This window comes from Gallus gallus, chromosome 4 (genome assembly GCF_016699485.2).
Source record: "Gallus gallus isolate bGalGal1 chromosome 4, bGalGal1.mat.broiler.GRCg7b, whole genome shotgun sequence".
In the NCBI taxonomy this organism is placed as follows: domain Eukaryota; kingdom Metazoa; phylum Chordata; class Aves; order Galliformes; family Phasianidae; genus Gallus; species Gallus gallus.
The window spans coordinates 17,112,548-17,129,787 of record NC_052535.1 but is presented as its reverse complement, the minus strand read 5'-3'; the positions used below and the strand labels follow the sequence as shown (position 1 = coordinate 17,129,787).

The following is a 17,240-nucleotide window of genomic DNA, read 5'->3' as shown; positions in this document are numbered from 1 at the left end:
CTAAGCAGAAAGCTGTATGTGCTGTCAGCTTTGAGGGAATGAAGAATGCTCTCTGCTAAAACCAAAGAAAACTCTTTAAGAAAGAAAAGCTGCAATGAATGTCAAACTTGGTCTTGCTGCTTACAAAACACACTGCATCTATGTATCGTTGCCCTCTTGTCTCTTCTCCAGCCTCCATGGTCATCACATGGGCTTCTGCACAAACCAGAGCAGAGGAGCAGTGGCTGTTTGAGTGCTGCTTATGCCTCACCAGCTCAGGAGCTGGATCTTTTCTGTCAGGCAACACGAAGAGTGACTTTAAAGGTCCTGGCTGGCCATTACAAGGTGGGCAACACTGAGGCCCTCAGTGTCCTTCCCAGCAGTTCTCCTGATAGGACAAAACTGCTCTGCAGGAATAGTAATTGTATTCCAGCTTCGTAGGACACAGAAACGAATGCCTACTGCAAATGTGATGCATTTCCAAGAGTGAAGAGGTGGCCTTGGCCTCCACAGCCATCATCTTTGTCCTTGGGTTGGCAACAGCTGCTCCATATGCACCTTGCAACAGTCTTCAGCACTGAGCCAAAGTGCCGAGCTAGGCTATGCAGTGGGGACGCTGCCAGGGTCCCCCTTTGGCAGCGGAGCTCTCTGATGGGTGAGTGAGTCCCTGCTCAGGCATATCCAGAGCTGATCTCTCCTTCATCTGTAGAGGGACATGCAGAGCCTATCATCGTTTTTCCCCAGAGGTTAGAGATGAACCAGCTGGCAAAAACATAATCAAGCTTGTCCCTGAATTTTTCTGAAGTGAGCTCTTCAGTTTGTTCAGGGAAGTGTCCAAGAAAGATAAATGAAATACAATTTAACAAATCTATCTGTTTCTTGCTCTCAATTCCAAATAGCAGCTGAATGTACTGCTTCATGCCAGGAAACAAGCCCAATAATGCACACCCTCCTGTGGCAGCACCTTAACATTGCAGAGATTATACAAAACAACCCGTCTTATAAAACACATGTGATTTGCTGGAATCACACATTCAAGTATTCAGAAAAGGTACATAAGGAAGTATCTGGGCGGAGAGTGGGAAAATATAACATCACATGAAGTCATTTACACTAAAAGACAAGGAAATGCAATGCATGTGAGAATAAATATTTCCTAAAATCAAAAAAGATAACTATGATTAAAATCTCATTCTATACAAACCTGCCCTGAAGTACCACATGTTTTGTCGCATCTGAATATGTTATGCTCACCTCTGAAATTTCTGGGAGGTCAGTGCCACCCCATGATGCCTGATCTTTTCACTATGTACTCCAAGCCCTTGTAAGACTGGTGAGCATTGCACAGAACACAGAAACAGCCACATTGCACTTCTCCCATGCACACAGAGAGCTTACAAATAACTGAGTCTGACTCTCCTATCCTTCCTCATCACCTCTCAAAATAAAATGTCATCCCCACATCTTTTTCAAAGCCAAGGCATGCAAATCACACTCATTTCAGATCCACATTTTATTCTGCATTGTCATTATGTCTGATTAAGCACTCTTGAAGCTTCATATGCTGGAATCAGGCCCTTTCATAACACTGGAGAAGTGAGTTCGAGAGGAAAAAAGACGTATTAAGTCTTGTGAATGCTCATAAATGAGAATTGACATTTTCAGGTATCCTACATTTTCAGGAGAGTTTTAATGAAGACCCAAAGTGATGACAAGTATTTGCTGAGTATCTGACTGACAAAAATAGACAAAAATATGATATCATGCTGGATAGTATGGCGATTGGAAAGAAGAACCTCATTTCAGATGAATCTGTGCTTCAGTACAGTTATCACTGAAAGGCCAGATTTAAACTCCTTAATACACTTGTATAATTGCAATGTATAACTCTGCTATGTTGCTGGATATAAAACAACCATTTGCTACAGTTCTGTGATTTTTAACACAAAAAGACATATTTTTTCCCTAATTATCTTATAATTCAGTACCACTTGTTTGGGCTGTCTTAAATAAAAGGGCTACTTTTCCTATAACCTGTCTTTTGTTTCAGGGGACTAATGGAGTAAAATTCATACTTTGCAGGGCATGACTTTCCTCACAGAGCAAAAAGAACAGAGGAAGCAGCTCTAGCCTAAGAGCTGCAAAAGCACAAGGTCAGTTCAAGCCCCTACAGAGGACTTTGCCTGACCGCTGACTAGGCTCTGACTTCTCCCAGTGGGACTGGAGTCAGAAATCTGTTTCCAGCTCCCTCATACTGAGAAGAAATAGGCTCCAACTTCTAGGGCAGGCACTGGGGTTTGGCAGCAGTTTCAAGTCTTTGGTACACAGGCTGCTAACACAGTCACGTTCTAGCTGTTTCATGTCTGGGGACATCTACTCCGGCACTGTCACTGCTTTGTTCCCTTGTTCATATTTCCTATCCAGTAGTACATGTAGAGAGAAGAACACACTCTCTTTTAGCATTTTTCATTGAAATGATTTTCAAACAGAATTAGTTAAAACAATAAACTAAGGAAAGGGATGTGCAGTATTTCAGTATTTCAGAGGGGTAGTATTTCAAATAAATAGACACTAAAACAAACCTCCTATGTATTCATCAACACAGTGCGTACAACTCACGGTCTTTTGATTTATCCAAAAATGAATAAGGAAGATGAGAAGCTATAAGCACAGCTAAGAAGGCGTTAAGTGTTGATACAGACATCCAAGGATGCCAGTGAGTGTTCAGACATGGCAGCGAAACTGATTTGAAATGGACAACTGTATTGCACTATCAGAGTGGAAGATGGCATCAGGTTGCAGGACTGTACACAGTTGTCTGAAGAATAAGAATTACACAGTAACAATTCTGCTCCGAAATGCAATATTTGGTCAAAACTCTAATGAAAAACACCACGCATGGCATTAATAGGAAAAGTAATGTAGCTATTTATGAGACTTCAAAGTAAGGGAAAAGAGACAGAAAATAAATAAATTAATGCAAAAAAAAATCCATTTTCAATGATTAAACAGAGACTACAAAATCTTTCTGGGGAGTTGCGTTTTTAGCTGACTGAGTCTGACAGAAATTTTAGATTACAGTACTGCTTGCAGCACTGCAATTTCCTCTGTAGAAAGGTCCAACTTCTGCCTCCACTGAAATCAGTAACAGCTCCCTCTGGTTTCAGTGGTGCAGGAACAGCCCCTAACTTATTCAAATCTATAGCAGCAGGGAGACATCCACTCCTTACAACTGCTTCACAGAGAGAACTTTTCTATATCAAGCACTCATTGCACAGACCAGGGCTTCGTAATGCATCAGAAATAAAATTAAAACTTATAGGTCAGAAATACTTACTTCCACTAGGGATCAGGTCCCTGTCTGGAATGAAGAGCTTATATCCATAGTGCTTTTCTAGAACATCTGGCAGAATTTCTAGTGCAAACTGCTCCTCTTCATTATTATCGCAATCCAATGCATCAGGATCCACTTTGGTGTATGAAAGATATGCATCGTATTCCTTGTTATCTGTAAGGAAACAAGCTCACATTCAGCCTGCTGTTTGCAAGAGCACTACAAAAAGCACATGGCAGTTCTAGAAAATTGCATTATTCCCAGAAATGATCACAGAATCACAGAATATCTTGAGTTGGAAGAGACACGCAAGCCGAGCCCAGCCCCTGTCTCCACAGAGCATCTACTCAAACCCAAACCCTACTGCTCAGAGCAGTGTCCCAGGGCTCCCTGAGCTCTGGCAGCTCTGGGGAGCTGCTCTGTGGGCACTGTCCTCTGGTGCAGAACCTGTCCCTCACCCCCACCAACCCCTCCCCTGGCACAGCACCATGCCGTTCCCTCGGGCCCTGTCGCTGTCACAGAGAGCAGAGCTCAGTGTTGCCCTCTGCTCCCTGTGAGGAACTGCAGCTGCCATGAGGCCTCCCCTCAGCTCCTCTGCTCTGAGCCCAACAAAAGCAGGGGCCTCAGCTGCTCCTCACACCTCTTGCCCTCCAGACCCTTCCCAATCTTCCAATCCCTCCTCTGGACACTCTGTAAGAGTTTTATGTCTTTCTTATGTTGTGGCACCCAAACCTACATGGAAATTTCTCTTTTAACTCCTAAGTGCTATGATTATGGGAAAGTTCTGAGCTAACACTCAAGGGAGAACTTTCTTCCACAAGTAAATGTAAGAAATGCATGACTTAAGTGAATACTGACCGTGCAGAAAACAGTGTCAAGCACTAACAACCTCAAGCATTGTTTCAGATCTCTTTTCCCTGTTTTTAAAGCTGATATAATTTTAGAGGTTACTTGACCCAGGATGTTTTATATACATGGGGCTCACAGTATCAGAACTAGGAATAACTCCAGGAGGAAGCGTGGAACAGGAAGGGATTGCTCCTGCACTGTGGTACCTGCAGCTCTGGGGTGCGGGGAAAGCTTTGCTGCTTCATCAGAAGGTGAAGGCAGGCAGTGGGCGACAGAAGGGACCCTGGGCAATGCCTTGCAAGCATAGCAAGTCTGCAACACAGAGGTTTGGCTAGAAGGGACAACATAATTACTTCCTCCTGCAGAGCACTGGGGTAGTCTCCAGCTCTCTGCATCCAACACACAGAGCTGAGAGCTTGGCCAAGTGCACCGAGAACAGAAGTGGCACCACTACTGAGTTTGGGATCCATGATGTGATCAGACTGTCTTAGCAACATTTGCCTTTGTTATTCCCCTGCGGTAATGGAAAACAGTGCATTGAAAAAGTCAACCCGGAGCAATTCAGTCTTGGGGGAAGAGCACAGCTGCCATTATTTACAGAAATTGAAAAATCAAATAGTTAATGTTGTGAGGACAAAACTGAACAAATGGAGGACTGCTGAGCACCAATTATCTGTAAAGAATTGCGCACATGAAAGATAATGAAAGCAGTTCAAACTCATCAATATTTTCCAATTAAAAAAAAATAGCTAATCATAACGCAAAACATCTGATGACTTTAGAATGATGGTTCTTTCTTATAATTGTTGACACAAAGCCAGACTCACGAGGGTCAGAGCTATAGACTAAGCATGTGAATAACTGTACGTCTGTAAAAGGCAATTTGCCTAGTGCCACCATAGCTGTATGGGAGGAGGTCCACCTGGCTTGCTGATATTTCTCTGAAATCAACGGTTTACAAAAATAGTAATTTCTGAAGGAAAAATGACAGAAGAACAAACAGCAAACAAAGAAAGGCCAGTCAGCTTTGGAGGCCTGTCCAAAACGCGCTATCCTGTCCATAATGAAACTTCTTGAAAGCTTTTAAGAGAAGCCAGCAACCACAAGATACAGGGGGCAAGCATCCCTGAAAACATTTGAAAGCTCTGCAAGGCAGCAAAGCAAACCCTGGAGCACTGATGTGCTTGGTTACAAAGCAGCATGGAAGCTGTGCACACACAGACAGAAAGGTATGGACTGGGAATGGTGTTCATGCAGATCCTGAGCTGAGTTCTGCTCCTTCCAGCCGCGTGGGAGCACTCCCTCCAGTCTCTTCTATTCACAATGCAAACAAGCAAGAGGAGTTCCCCTAGGCCTCCTGCGAGCCCATGTGCTTGTGTTATTTCTCTGCAGCCTTGGCTTCCTCTTCACAAGCCTCACATACACAGGATGTTAGCAGAAGGACCTATGGTCGCCTACTGCTTACTCTGTGTGCTTTGGAAGCAGTGTTGTTGGGGTTGTTTTCTAAATGCCTTCCCTTAATCTTCACTATTGCCAGAATGTTTTGTCTAAAAACAAAGCTATGTACAACACAGGAAGTAAATGCATCCAGTATAACCTACATGGCTATTTTTAGAAATAGGATAAAGAAAATCTGTTAGGTTCCATTTAATTTTTTTAAAGAAATACACGTATAAATGGGATATGGTCCTGCAATTGCACCTATACAGCTGATTGCTCACAGAACCTCTGTAGGCTTACTCTATAGTGAAAAGAAGTAGAATGAAACTCCCTTATATATGCTTTGACTTCAGTAGCATTCTGCCTTCATCTTTCATACTGCAGGATCAGAATGAGACACGTGGCTGCAATAGCTCTAAAATGATGTACTCGAAAAGCAAGAGAGTGATCTCAGAACTAACATGCACGCAGAATCCTCTAAGTATCAAGGGGTTGGTCGAAACAACTAGAAAATAGCAATGTTTCATAAATTAAAAAGTAACAGAGCAAAAAACGCTGCATTAATAAAAAGGTAGCAGCTTCACATTGGAAAAAAAAAAGGGACCAAATGGAATGGAAGTATTCTGGAGGAAAATTACTGCTTTGGATCATTTTTGGTTGGTATCAAACAGGGAAATCATGTTAGTGTAATCCCAAGGTATTAGATACAAGTTACCTCTAAAACTGTATAATCTTACTCTATGCTTTCTCCTCTGTATCAATATAAATATTTCCCTGCATTGTATAGTATGAAAAAAGCAACAATTTCAGGTTTTCCCACTCACACAAAGATTGAGAAAGGAAGTTTCCTGACCTCTGTTCCTGCAATTTATCATTCCACATTCTATAATCCCTTGGATGTCATTCAAGCCATCCTTCAATACTCCTATGGATTTCATTGTAGCCAAACTTTTTCACAGCTTATCTACCCAGTGCTTAACAGAAAACTTCATTATTTTGATAGTGGTGATGCTAGCTGCAGAAAGCAGCAGGCCTGTGCAAATGCACATTGTTTTTGCACAATGGGGGGTAATGTGATCCCTGCTCCTTTTCAAGTATGTTATTGTTTCTGAAGATACCATTACAGACTGCCTATGTGACTTGCAAGAGCTGCAATAGGCTATGAGAACTAGTTTTACTTGATTACTATACGTGAGATCTTCAGCAGATACTATTTTTAATGCATAATTAATATACAATCAGTGTGCATATTATAAACATTAAGTATACACTGATATGATTTAAAGCACTTGGACTGAGTTCACCAATGCTTATTCAAGCTTCATAGGAGCAGCGAATGTTCAGAGAAATTAAAGCTTCAATTCAAAAGCTTTAGCTTTAGGCATTAAACAAACCACATGCCTACTGAAGGGGGGGGGGGGAGTACTACAAAACACCCTATGCTATTCTTAAACATAAGCTGTGTATTTCCATTAAGTTTCATATTCTCAATTAACAGAGGTAACTAGTTAAGCTCAGTAACAGTTGACTCTCACTGACTCCTAGAGTTAGTTAACAGGCTGACAACAGTTTAATAGAAATGTTTAGTAGAAGATACCGAGTGCATTTTCTGTCAACATACAGTATGGATCTCAAAAGAAGAGATGCTGGGCATTGGGACATGCAGACACAGAGTTTTTCTGAACGATAAGTTCAAAAATGACATTCAAACCTCTATAATACATTCCTGAAGAATTCTTCCTATTCCTCTTTTCTTACAGAATGAACCAGTGACACTTCAGTGAACAGACTCATTGATTTAAGCAGGCTTAGCATGAAAGTGTTAGAGATTTACACTGTTGGGTGCTTACTAGTTTGAACTTAAACTAGAAATTTTATCACTTTGGATGTCTGAAATATTTCTCTTGTATATATTACAAATTTCCTGAGCTTACCGTCTGCTGCTTCGTCTCCTCCAAAGTTCTGTCTGTAGAACAGCATTAACTCTATGTTGTAGCACTTATAGATGGTCACAAGCAAAATAAGCAGAAGAAGGATGGCTCCCAATCCTCCAGCAAGCTCTATTTTGTAGATCAAATCTAAAATTAGCAAGGAAAGACAGAAAGGTTATGATCTTTCCAAGCTCTAATTGCTGTAATCCACTGTACGATTCCACATGGAATTGCACAACTTCCTGTCATAACCACTGTAACATTATAAGGATGTCTTATTTTTGTTCATAACCTATTATTTAACTTTAATCATTCTATTGTCTGTCTGAAATTTCCAGACAGAATGCATTTGAGGCTATAATGATAATTCTAGAAGGGAATTAGGCAGCGATTTTACACAGAGGATTAATCAACCTTTAATGAGCTTGTTTAAAACTTCCATTGTGTTAGAGAGCATCATATGTTGTATGCTGCATGTGAGAATAGGTTTACTAGGCATGCTGTACCGCATTTGGGACCCCTGCTCTCCAAATAACATTAAATTTAGCTTTATATTTGTGGTGCCAGCGGATGAGCTGATGTATGTTGCTAAGCCAAGACTTCAGGTGAGTCACTGGTAGATGAAATCAGCATCCAGAATGCCCAAAATAATGTGAGAAGCTGAAAGCACACATCAGGCTGCTAAGAGCCACTTTGTTTGAGTTGTGACAGCTACTAACGGAGTTCTCACTTGATTGCTTAGTACACATTATACTGTAATGGGAACTAGTACTAGCTCAAATTTCCAACTGGGATTCCTTTGTTAGGAAACATCACAAGCAGGCTATCTCAAAGTACTTCACAAATTCATTGAAACACAATTATCCATCTTTTACAGCTGAGGAAACAGGTATGGAAAAGGGAAGCAACACATCCAACGTCATTTAGCAAGCCAACGCCAGAATGAGATAAAAAACCTTGGATAGCAGTCCAGTGCTTTACCTGACATAAGATGATAGCTTTAACAGTATTGTTCCTGAGCCTGAAATGTCCTTGGAATGCAATATTGCTCATACCACCTCTTGACATAGTATATCACCATAAACAACAAAAGACAGAAATTTGACAGTAGCTACCCCCAACAATCTGTATCAGTTCAGATAGGATGACATGAAGATATATTGTGATAAATACAATACAAAGATATGCTGCTATAAACACAATATGAAGATCCTGAAATGCAGGAGAGAAAAAGGTTTTGTGATCTTTAAGCTTCTAAAACATACATCAGAAGAAATTATTGGTATGTCATTTGTGTCATTTTCGAGATAAAAAGCAAATTAGTTGTGTATCTTTTGGGGTTAGTCTCACCTTACCATGCCTTGTATTTCAATAATTAACATCAGATGACAAGTTATTCCCAGTCTGCAGTATCTCTGATGTCTGGTGAGAAGTCCTGAACTAATAGATGGAAGAAACCTATTATAATAGCTATTTAATCTCTCTGAGAACAGGGAATCTGTGGGACTTTTATTACACTGCAAAATAAAGTTGGCATATGCTCTGGGGATAAATGTGGTCAAATGGATAAAAGAGTTGGTTAAAATTACTTTCCAGTGAAAAAAATAATCTTTCTTATTGTACTGAAACTTTTCTACCAGGAAATCTGGATGATGGCAAAACTGACAGCTTGGAAGGAGAGAAAATGCTGAAGGCCATTCGGTTCTGATAACTGAAGTTGATGTGTGCTACCTTGCAGAATAAAGGCCCCAAACAGAGCCTGCTGTACTCTCTGATCCATACTGCAGCTGTATCCCAATTGTTGGACAATAAATGCCTGTGGGTAAGCACTTGACAAATCCCTCAGCACCTTATGCCACAGAGCATCAGACTTTTTGGTTTTACTTGCTTGCTTCAACACCATTTGAAGTTGTTGCATGGTAGGGAACTAAATAAACAGCACGTCCATGGCAGTGGCCTGCCTACACCACCAGAAAAACTAGGTTTGTTTGCCATGCTGTGTCCTGAAGATCACATGCAGCACAGACTTGCACATGTGTGCCTGGGCAAGGGCGGGATAAGGAGCAAATACACAAGCTGCAGCTCAAAAGGCAGAATCGATCTGCATTTGCGTCTCCTTTACCTTTCCTTGACTCCAAACTTACCTTTTGGTCTCCTTATCAGCATTCTAAGGTGCAGGTAATGGGAGAAACCCCCAAATACTCAGTTTTCTTGCCTACTCCAGCTCTTACTCTCTGCCTCTGATTAATGCTTTATCCCTCAAGTGGTCCTCACTGAGATCGATGGGAAAGGCAGTCGAGTAAACACAGTAGCAGGAAAGTAGTAGAAGCTGGACTTTTGCTCTAACAGTGACTGAAACTTAGTGAATAATAATATTCAGATAGGTTCTAATGTAAAATAATATAGAAAGACCCACGCATAGCCTATCACACAGAGAATTATAATTTTTAAAATACTAGTAGTCTCATAAACACCTCATGAGTGGCTCAAGACCAAGACACTTCAGAAGGCCCTTCATCATTTAATACTACATCAGTATAAAAAAAGCACTCATTTGTTTCCTGTATGTCTTGAACAAAGGTGGTCTCCTTGAAAATAAAAGATGAGCCAACATAGCTGTAATATTTACTTTTACCAGAGGAGTGCTGCTTGATTTTATACTGTATTTCCTGATAACTTACTCTCTTTCCAGGACAGTTGTTCTATAGGGCATTGTGACTTCAATTAGGAAAACACTCGATAGTTTTCAAATTAATTTGAAGGGAATCCCAAGCTATTTCCACATCTAAGGATTAAGTGAGTGTATACTGTTAGTCCAGGTAATTCAAGCATGGGGAAAAAAAACACCAAAGCCAGAACTGCCTAGAATTTATATTTGAACTACTTGAAAGTGAAGAACAATGTGGTCTCAAATTAAGTCAGTAAAAAAGAATGATCACAAACAGTGGTACTCAAGTCTCAGCAGCATGCCTAATTCTGCCTTTGCATTGTTAGGTCTAGGGGTCTGAAGCTGAATTTGGTTCTTTTTCAGTCAAAAATGAAAATCTCAGGTGGTGACACATGCTGTGAGGCTACCAAAATACTAATGTTGTACAGAAGGTACTCTTGTATTCTAGGAAAGCATTTGTGAAGACTGTCCCGCTAGTGTAGCAAAAGACTTCAACATTTGTACCTTTAATACTTGTGCAATTCCTTTTTCTTCCTCAAAGAACTCTAGAAACTTACACAAGATCTTTAGCTTGGCTCTGACTTTCTGGCCTTTATCCCTGTTTTTAGTTTTTCTTTTTAATTCCAACCTTCCTAATTTATCAGTGCTCATGACCAATGCCATCTTGGGTACACCTGATGTGCTGCAGTCACTCATTTGAACTGATACAACCTGTAGTACTGTGGCAACCTGGAGACAAAAACGAGCTACAAGCACCTCCTGTCGAACAGGGATAAAGCAGCCCTTAGCAGGTAGGACTTTGGAGGGAGGTATGTTTCTCTTGAAGAGAGATCTGTGCTTCTCTCTTGTTGTTCCTCAGTGTTGTTCCCAGCTTCTGAAAAACTGAAGCACGTTATAATAGGAATCCATGATCCTGTGACACACGTACAGGGTACTGGTCAACAGCCTTCTACCAGTCGTGGCCTAACTCTTGTCACAGGTGAGTAATACTGTAGTATTGCCTAGCTTATGAATACTCTACAATCAAATCCAAGGAGGAGAAAGAAAGAATAAGAAGTATTATATCAAGCTGCAGAAGGGAAAAGTTTGGTCAAGTGCTAGTAAGAATTTAATAAAATCACAACAACGGGACAGATAGTCAAAGGACAAAGTGAAAATACTGGGGATATTTTAAATGACACTTTAATAGCTTGAAAACAAACAACTTAAAATGCCTGAGGGGAATATAAGCTCTCTACAGCCACAATTCAGATAAAATGAAATAGCAGCTGATATGTGATTCTGTCCACTTCCAAATTCTGTATTCAGCAGTGCTTCTTCCATAATTTCAGCAGAGGTCTGAAATGTCTACATTTTCTTGTTATAAATAAACCTAACTTGTTATTTTAATATATGCAGCAGAGCTGAACATTTAATAGTGTCAACAAAGATATCAGTTGTATATTTATTAGGTTCAATGGATGGGAAGGTAGAATGCTTTTTGCACTAACGAGACTAATCCTTCATCATGATGACCAGTTTCCTTAATTAAAGTTGTGACATTCCGTCATTGAGATGTTGAATAAACATTTGTGTGTGTTCTGCATCACAGCAGCAGGCCCCTGTTTTTCAGAGTAGTTTTGCAGCTTATGTATTTCTATCCTTAGCATAAAGCACAGCCAGTGAGAGGTTGTGGAGTCTGCCCAGAGGCAGTGGAGCATCCTTCCCTGAAGATTTTAAAAACCTGCCTGCATGCTTTCTGGGTGACTGCTGGAGGGAACTGCTTTAGCACAGGGTTGGTATGGGGAGCTTCGGAGGTCTCTTCCAACCCCTATGGTCTGGTGATTCTATGTTATACTCTTCTTTCAGGGAGGGCATAAACTCTTGCATGAACATGAAACTGTTTAAGCAGAATTGATCCAATTTTGGCAGGACTCCATAATGTACTTTCATACATACAACCTGTGTGTCACAGGAAAGAATATTAAAAATAGGACGTTGACCCCAAAATTGCCCCTCCCCAGTAGCCCTTTTTTGAACCAATACCACTTCTGCCTCACTATTGATTTTATACAAATTATCTTAAGGCATGAATTATAGCCAGGAAACACAGCACTTAGCATTCAGCATGACTCTAGGTGGGCCTACTGGCTAGGGTTGTCTTCCAGAACCAAGGTGTTGGTGGACCTGGTCTCAACTCCACCTAGAGATACCTTGGCTGGTCTTCCTATTCAGTCACCTCGCTCTTAGTTCATTAGTCCCATGGTGGTCTCTAACCCTAAGTTCAACCTGCAGCATGCTCAGATACCAATGGTCTGTTTAAACCTTGAAAGGGGGATATCTGTGGGGATATCTCTGCTAGGCTGATGATGGAGAGCACTGTTTTTTTTTAACTGACACTAACATGCAACATCTCCTTGCTCTCCCAACAGCTTTTGTACTCACTCTGCCTTAAAGAGATCACAAACAAATTAAAATCTCACTGTACTAACAATTAGAAGAGGTAAGTGAACTAAGCAGGTAAGAACTGTAATGAGATACTATTACACGCCTTATGATAATGACTTCTACAAACAGAAGAGCGTTCTTAGTTTGGAGCGTTCAAACTCAAAAGGTTCCTGGGTTCCTGTTGTGCTACAGACAAATTGTCAGTAGTAGTCCCAACTCTAGGCACAATCTCAAGAAAAAGAACATAAAAAGAAGCAATAATTCTCCATTGATCTATAGCTCCCACTTCAAAGTCTTCGTTCCTCTTTGCATTTATAAATCAAAATGTATGGCAATTATTTAAAGATTTCAGCTTAAACACAACTAGGAAGTGGAAAAGTATGAGAACATCTGGCCTTGTTTTTGAGGTACCTATTCTACATTTTAATTCTGTCTGTTAACACACTTACCTCTGGTCTAATCTGTCTACTCTTGGTCAGTTTCATGAGTTGTTTAGTCCAAAACACATCCACTGAATTTTGTGAGGCTTTACGGGTAACTGTATCCCACGCAAGTGCATCAACTGTGAGGCTGATTCGCTAGTAACTAACGTATAGTTTGTGACTTTTCTTCCCCCACAAATAGTAAACTGAAGCCATAACACAACTATACTTCAGCTCCAGCAAGCACAAAGCTTAGCTTGGCTCAGCCAGATTAGCGGGATCTCTGCTGCTGGCTGACCCATGGCTGCTGAGGCAAGAGGGAGTGCGGCTAATAAAACTAAGGGCATTACCTTTCTTGCGCAGAAGAATGCTGGCGTGTTTCCGTCCATTTCGGTTTTCCACATGACACGTATAGTTAGCCAGATCTGCCTCCTCTACAGCATCAAAGATCAAGGTCAATTCAACTTCTTTTTCTCCAAGATGTTCTCTGAGGAGTCTGAAAGGAAAGATGCAACCTTCTGGAAATCTCCTCTTTTTTTTTTGGTGTAGTTCCTAACTTTTAAAGGTAACAGTATCAAGAACAAGAACTCTCTGCGCCACTGAGAAGACAGAGGGAACAAACAAAATCTCAACAAAGGGAAAAAGAAGTTTCAGGTCGGAGGTGCAGTCTTTTCATGTCATTGTTCTAATGTGAACATGACAAATAATGCAACATAAATGCAAGTTTTTCCTGATGACGGCATAAGTCTGAAAATAAAATGCCCTTCTTTTTGTGAAAGGTTTCTTATCAGTTGCTCAAGAAAGTGACTGGTCCTTTGAACAAGGAAATGTAACGTCATGTATAATCTGCCAGATTTATTTGATCCTGTTAGTGTTCTGCTGCAAAATACAGCAGGGGATAAACATAGCATGCACAATGCCCTCACAGTCTGAAGCCTGTGAACTCAACCTTGCACATAGCTCTGCTGGCAGTCTAATGTGGCTTTACTGATAAAACTATTTCATTTTGATTTAATTTAATTTAGTTTTATTCTATTTACCAAAATGAAATCTTTTCTCCAGAGACAGGTGGAAGGGGAAAACAGGTAATTAACCAGCACACTGCTTGCGCTGGATGGAAATTGCCTCTTCTGGAGACCTTCACACTTTTCATTAATAGCAACAGACACCAAAATTCTCTATGATAAACCAAAGTTGTTTTGGGTTTTTAACAAGAGATGTTTCAGCTATTGTCAGGGGAATGTGGCGACAGATTTTCAGGCACCTAGGTAGCCACTATGTCTTAAAAGTTTATTTGCTGGAGAGAGTGTATCTCACGCTGCCCTGCCTCCAAGTCATTTATCAGTCTTTAGATGCAGAACTGTTTCCAATTCCAATTAAAAATGTGTTCTGAAAACAAACCACAAACAGGCTTTTGGGACATACCACATTTCTAAAACTAAACACTCCAAAAAGTACCTGATTTCACCTTCTCTAATGTGACCTTCTAATTCTTCTATGAATTTTTCCCCTTTCATCCAGTAGATCATGGGGCCAGATTCACCACTGAACCCAAAGAAAGCTTTGCAGGCCACAGTCAGTGGGTTGCCTGAGGACCACAAGAAGAGAGATGGTTAGATGCATTGACACAGCTGCTATGTGAGGAAACCCAGAACCTGATGAACCTCTTCACCTAAAACTGTGGGGAAAAAAGTGTGTCACTATAAAATGTTGGAAAAACGCCAATGTGGATTTGCAGCTAAGAGGAAATTGCTGTGAAAGGAAACTTTGAGGTTATTCTTCATTTCATTTTTCCCAGAAAGATACTACATGAGCAATGAGAGGGTATGGAAAATTGTGACAATGTAAGGAGTTGTCAAATTGGTTATTAAAGAAAAAAAAAAAAAAGAAGATGACTTTGTCAGACTCCTGGAATTGCTACAAGGACTGGAGAGTGTGCCCTAAAAGGCAGGTACATCACCGAAGCTACTTACTGCTGCCTACCCACTTGCAAAAAAAGGACAGTGATAATTTTTTCCTCACTTGGATAGAAATCAAATGTTGATTGATCAAATCAAAAAGGCTTGGAAAGCTGCTTAGAGGGCTTTTAAACATCCCCAGGTAATATGTGCCAGTAAGCACCAACAACACTTGTATTACTGTCAACAGGCTTTTGGCAAAGGATTGAACTTCAAAGCATCACTCAAGTAATACAGGAAAGAACTCTCCCTTTCAGCTCTTCAAAAACACTTTCAAAAGGAAGAAAATAAAACTTGGATTTTAATCAGTTTCCTTTTATTTCCAAGAATTCAACATTTACATGGCTTTCTGTCTGGCTATGGCTTTAGCTGTACTAGCTAGTCAAAGACTGCAGTGTTTATGCCAGGTCAGACGGTTGTCTGCCTGCAGAAGACAAAGGAAAAAAGATAAGTCAAGAAATTCAAGAGAACCATCCCCACTCCTTGCTTCTGCACCCACTTTTTCTTTTAACCCGGCATAGGTAGTTTGGGTCACAAAAGCAGCTGTAGAGTCACCACCCTACATGGGAGCACGGGCCTCATCTCATGTAAATGGTGACTACTGCTGAATTTTCCAGGACTCAGATCAAATGGGGAAAATTGAAGTAATGTATTTTACTGTAGCTAGAAGGAATGTTTTATCATGACAGTCATTCTTAGTGCCAGCAGGAGACTCTTCTGACACTCAAATAAGAACAGGCCTACACTTTTCAAAGAGGGTTGCCCATCTGGAGCACATCACTTGGCTGAACATGGGCTAATGGTCTCACATAATGGACTTTCTGTGCCTTAATCAGGGTCTCTTGTCTGTTCAGCAGTGATAACTGGCTGCATGCATATCAGAGCATATCAGAGCTGTGTGTTTAAGCATCTTTGCCTAAACCCCCACAGAGCTGTGCCAAGTTAACTACTTGTATCTGCCTATCCATTACTCCAGTGCCCAATTTAAGATGCATCAAAAGAGTCTGATTATTCAGGAAGAGCAGCATTCCCAGCCACTGAAAATCAGATGCCTTTACATTGTTTCCAAGAGCCAAAATTACAAGTCCTTTTGAAACATTAGGATATGGCAAGAAAAAGTTTAAAGACTGTACTTGTGTCTGTGTTTCTCATACATCAAAAGATAAAAATGGAAAGAAAATCAGAATGTTTATCCTGAAGACGTTTCACAGAATCTTTCATTATCCTGGCATTCTCTATGATCTCTGGTCCCACAGCTGGCCACTGAGCACATGCTGGCGCTTACAGATTACACAGCCAGCTCAAACATCCAGAACATGAGGAGGAGTGGATATCCTCTGCAATCTGCGCATCCCAGGACACCAATCATCATCTCTAGGAAGCTTCAGACTTCACCAGTGAGTGACGCGTCAGACACTTCCAGGCACATCTTTCACTGCGCTGCAGGACAAGCTGGGAGTCACCTGCCTTCTCCTGCTCCTAGCCCACTGCCCAGCACTGCCTGCCCCAGCGGGAGGGGAGAGCTGGAGCCCCCGCCTGTGTCTCCCAGCACGCTCAATGCCAGGTATGAGGTCTGGTGCTGCCTGCCTCCGAGGTGTGATAAGTGTCTATTTAAATAACACTTAACGATTCCCAGCATGTAGCTGCTCAGTCCATGCTTGATTTTAATGGAAAAAGACAATTTTAGCGATGTGAAAAAGAAAAAAAGGCTAGATGTGGCCTATCAGCATTGATGGCATATGCCCTTTACTTGGCACGCTGTGACAGGCACGAAGCGTTACAGGGAAGATATATATCACAGGGTGTGCTTTTTCTCAAACCAGCAGTTTTTTCACTTTAAAAAAAGCACCACAAAGCCCTGAGGAAATGAAAATATTCCAAGGTGAACCTAAAAATTCTATACTTGCAGAGCAAATATCCTGAGGTTATATGTCTGTTCTGAAAAAATAAAGTTTTCTATACAAATTGGAAAAATGACTAGAACATCTGTTGGTACACAGCTCCCATAATAAACAAACCCAATACAAGGGGTCAGTAGCCCTTCCTGTGACAGCCTCTGTGCTCTGAATGTGCTCAGGTAGACTTGTTTCCCAGCTCTGCTGCCAGAGAAAGCCCTCAGAATAAACTGACATGGCTAATGGCAACCTTCATTAGAGGGAATTAGTATGTTCAGCTCTGAGCCTGGGACTGGCCACACCTAAACCTCCCCATCCCATCCCATCCCATCCCATC

General features: G+C 41.1%; 1 protein-coding gene across 11 annotated transcripts in view; it reads right to left on the bottom strand.

Moving 5' to 3' along the window:
- The window catches only part of IL1RAPL2 (interleukin 1 receptor accessory protein like 2), a 338,050-nt gene that overhangs the window by 10,699 nt on the left and 310,111 nt on the right, over positions 1-17,240 (bottom strand). For 9 of the 11 annotated variants that reach the window (XM_015278637.4, XM_025150270.3, XM_025150269.3 and 6 more), the window contains 4 exons: positions 14,509-14,638; positions 13,401-13,546; positions 7,537-7,680; positions 3,317-3,487 (listed from right to left, as the gene is read on the bottom strand). In XM_015278637.4, the coding sequence (XP_015134123.1) occupies positions 3,317-3,487; positions 7,537-7,680; positions 13,401-13,546; positions 14,509-14,638 (591 nt within the window). The remainder of the gene's footprint in view (positions 1-3,316; positions 3,488-7,536; positions 7,681-13,400; positions 13,547-14,508; positions 14,639-17,240) is intronic. The other 2 variants (XM_015278638.4, XM_046941131.1) reach the window with 1 other exon arrangement.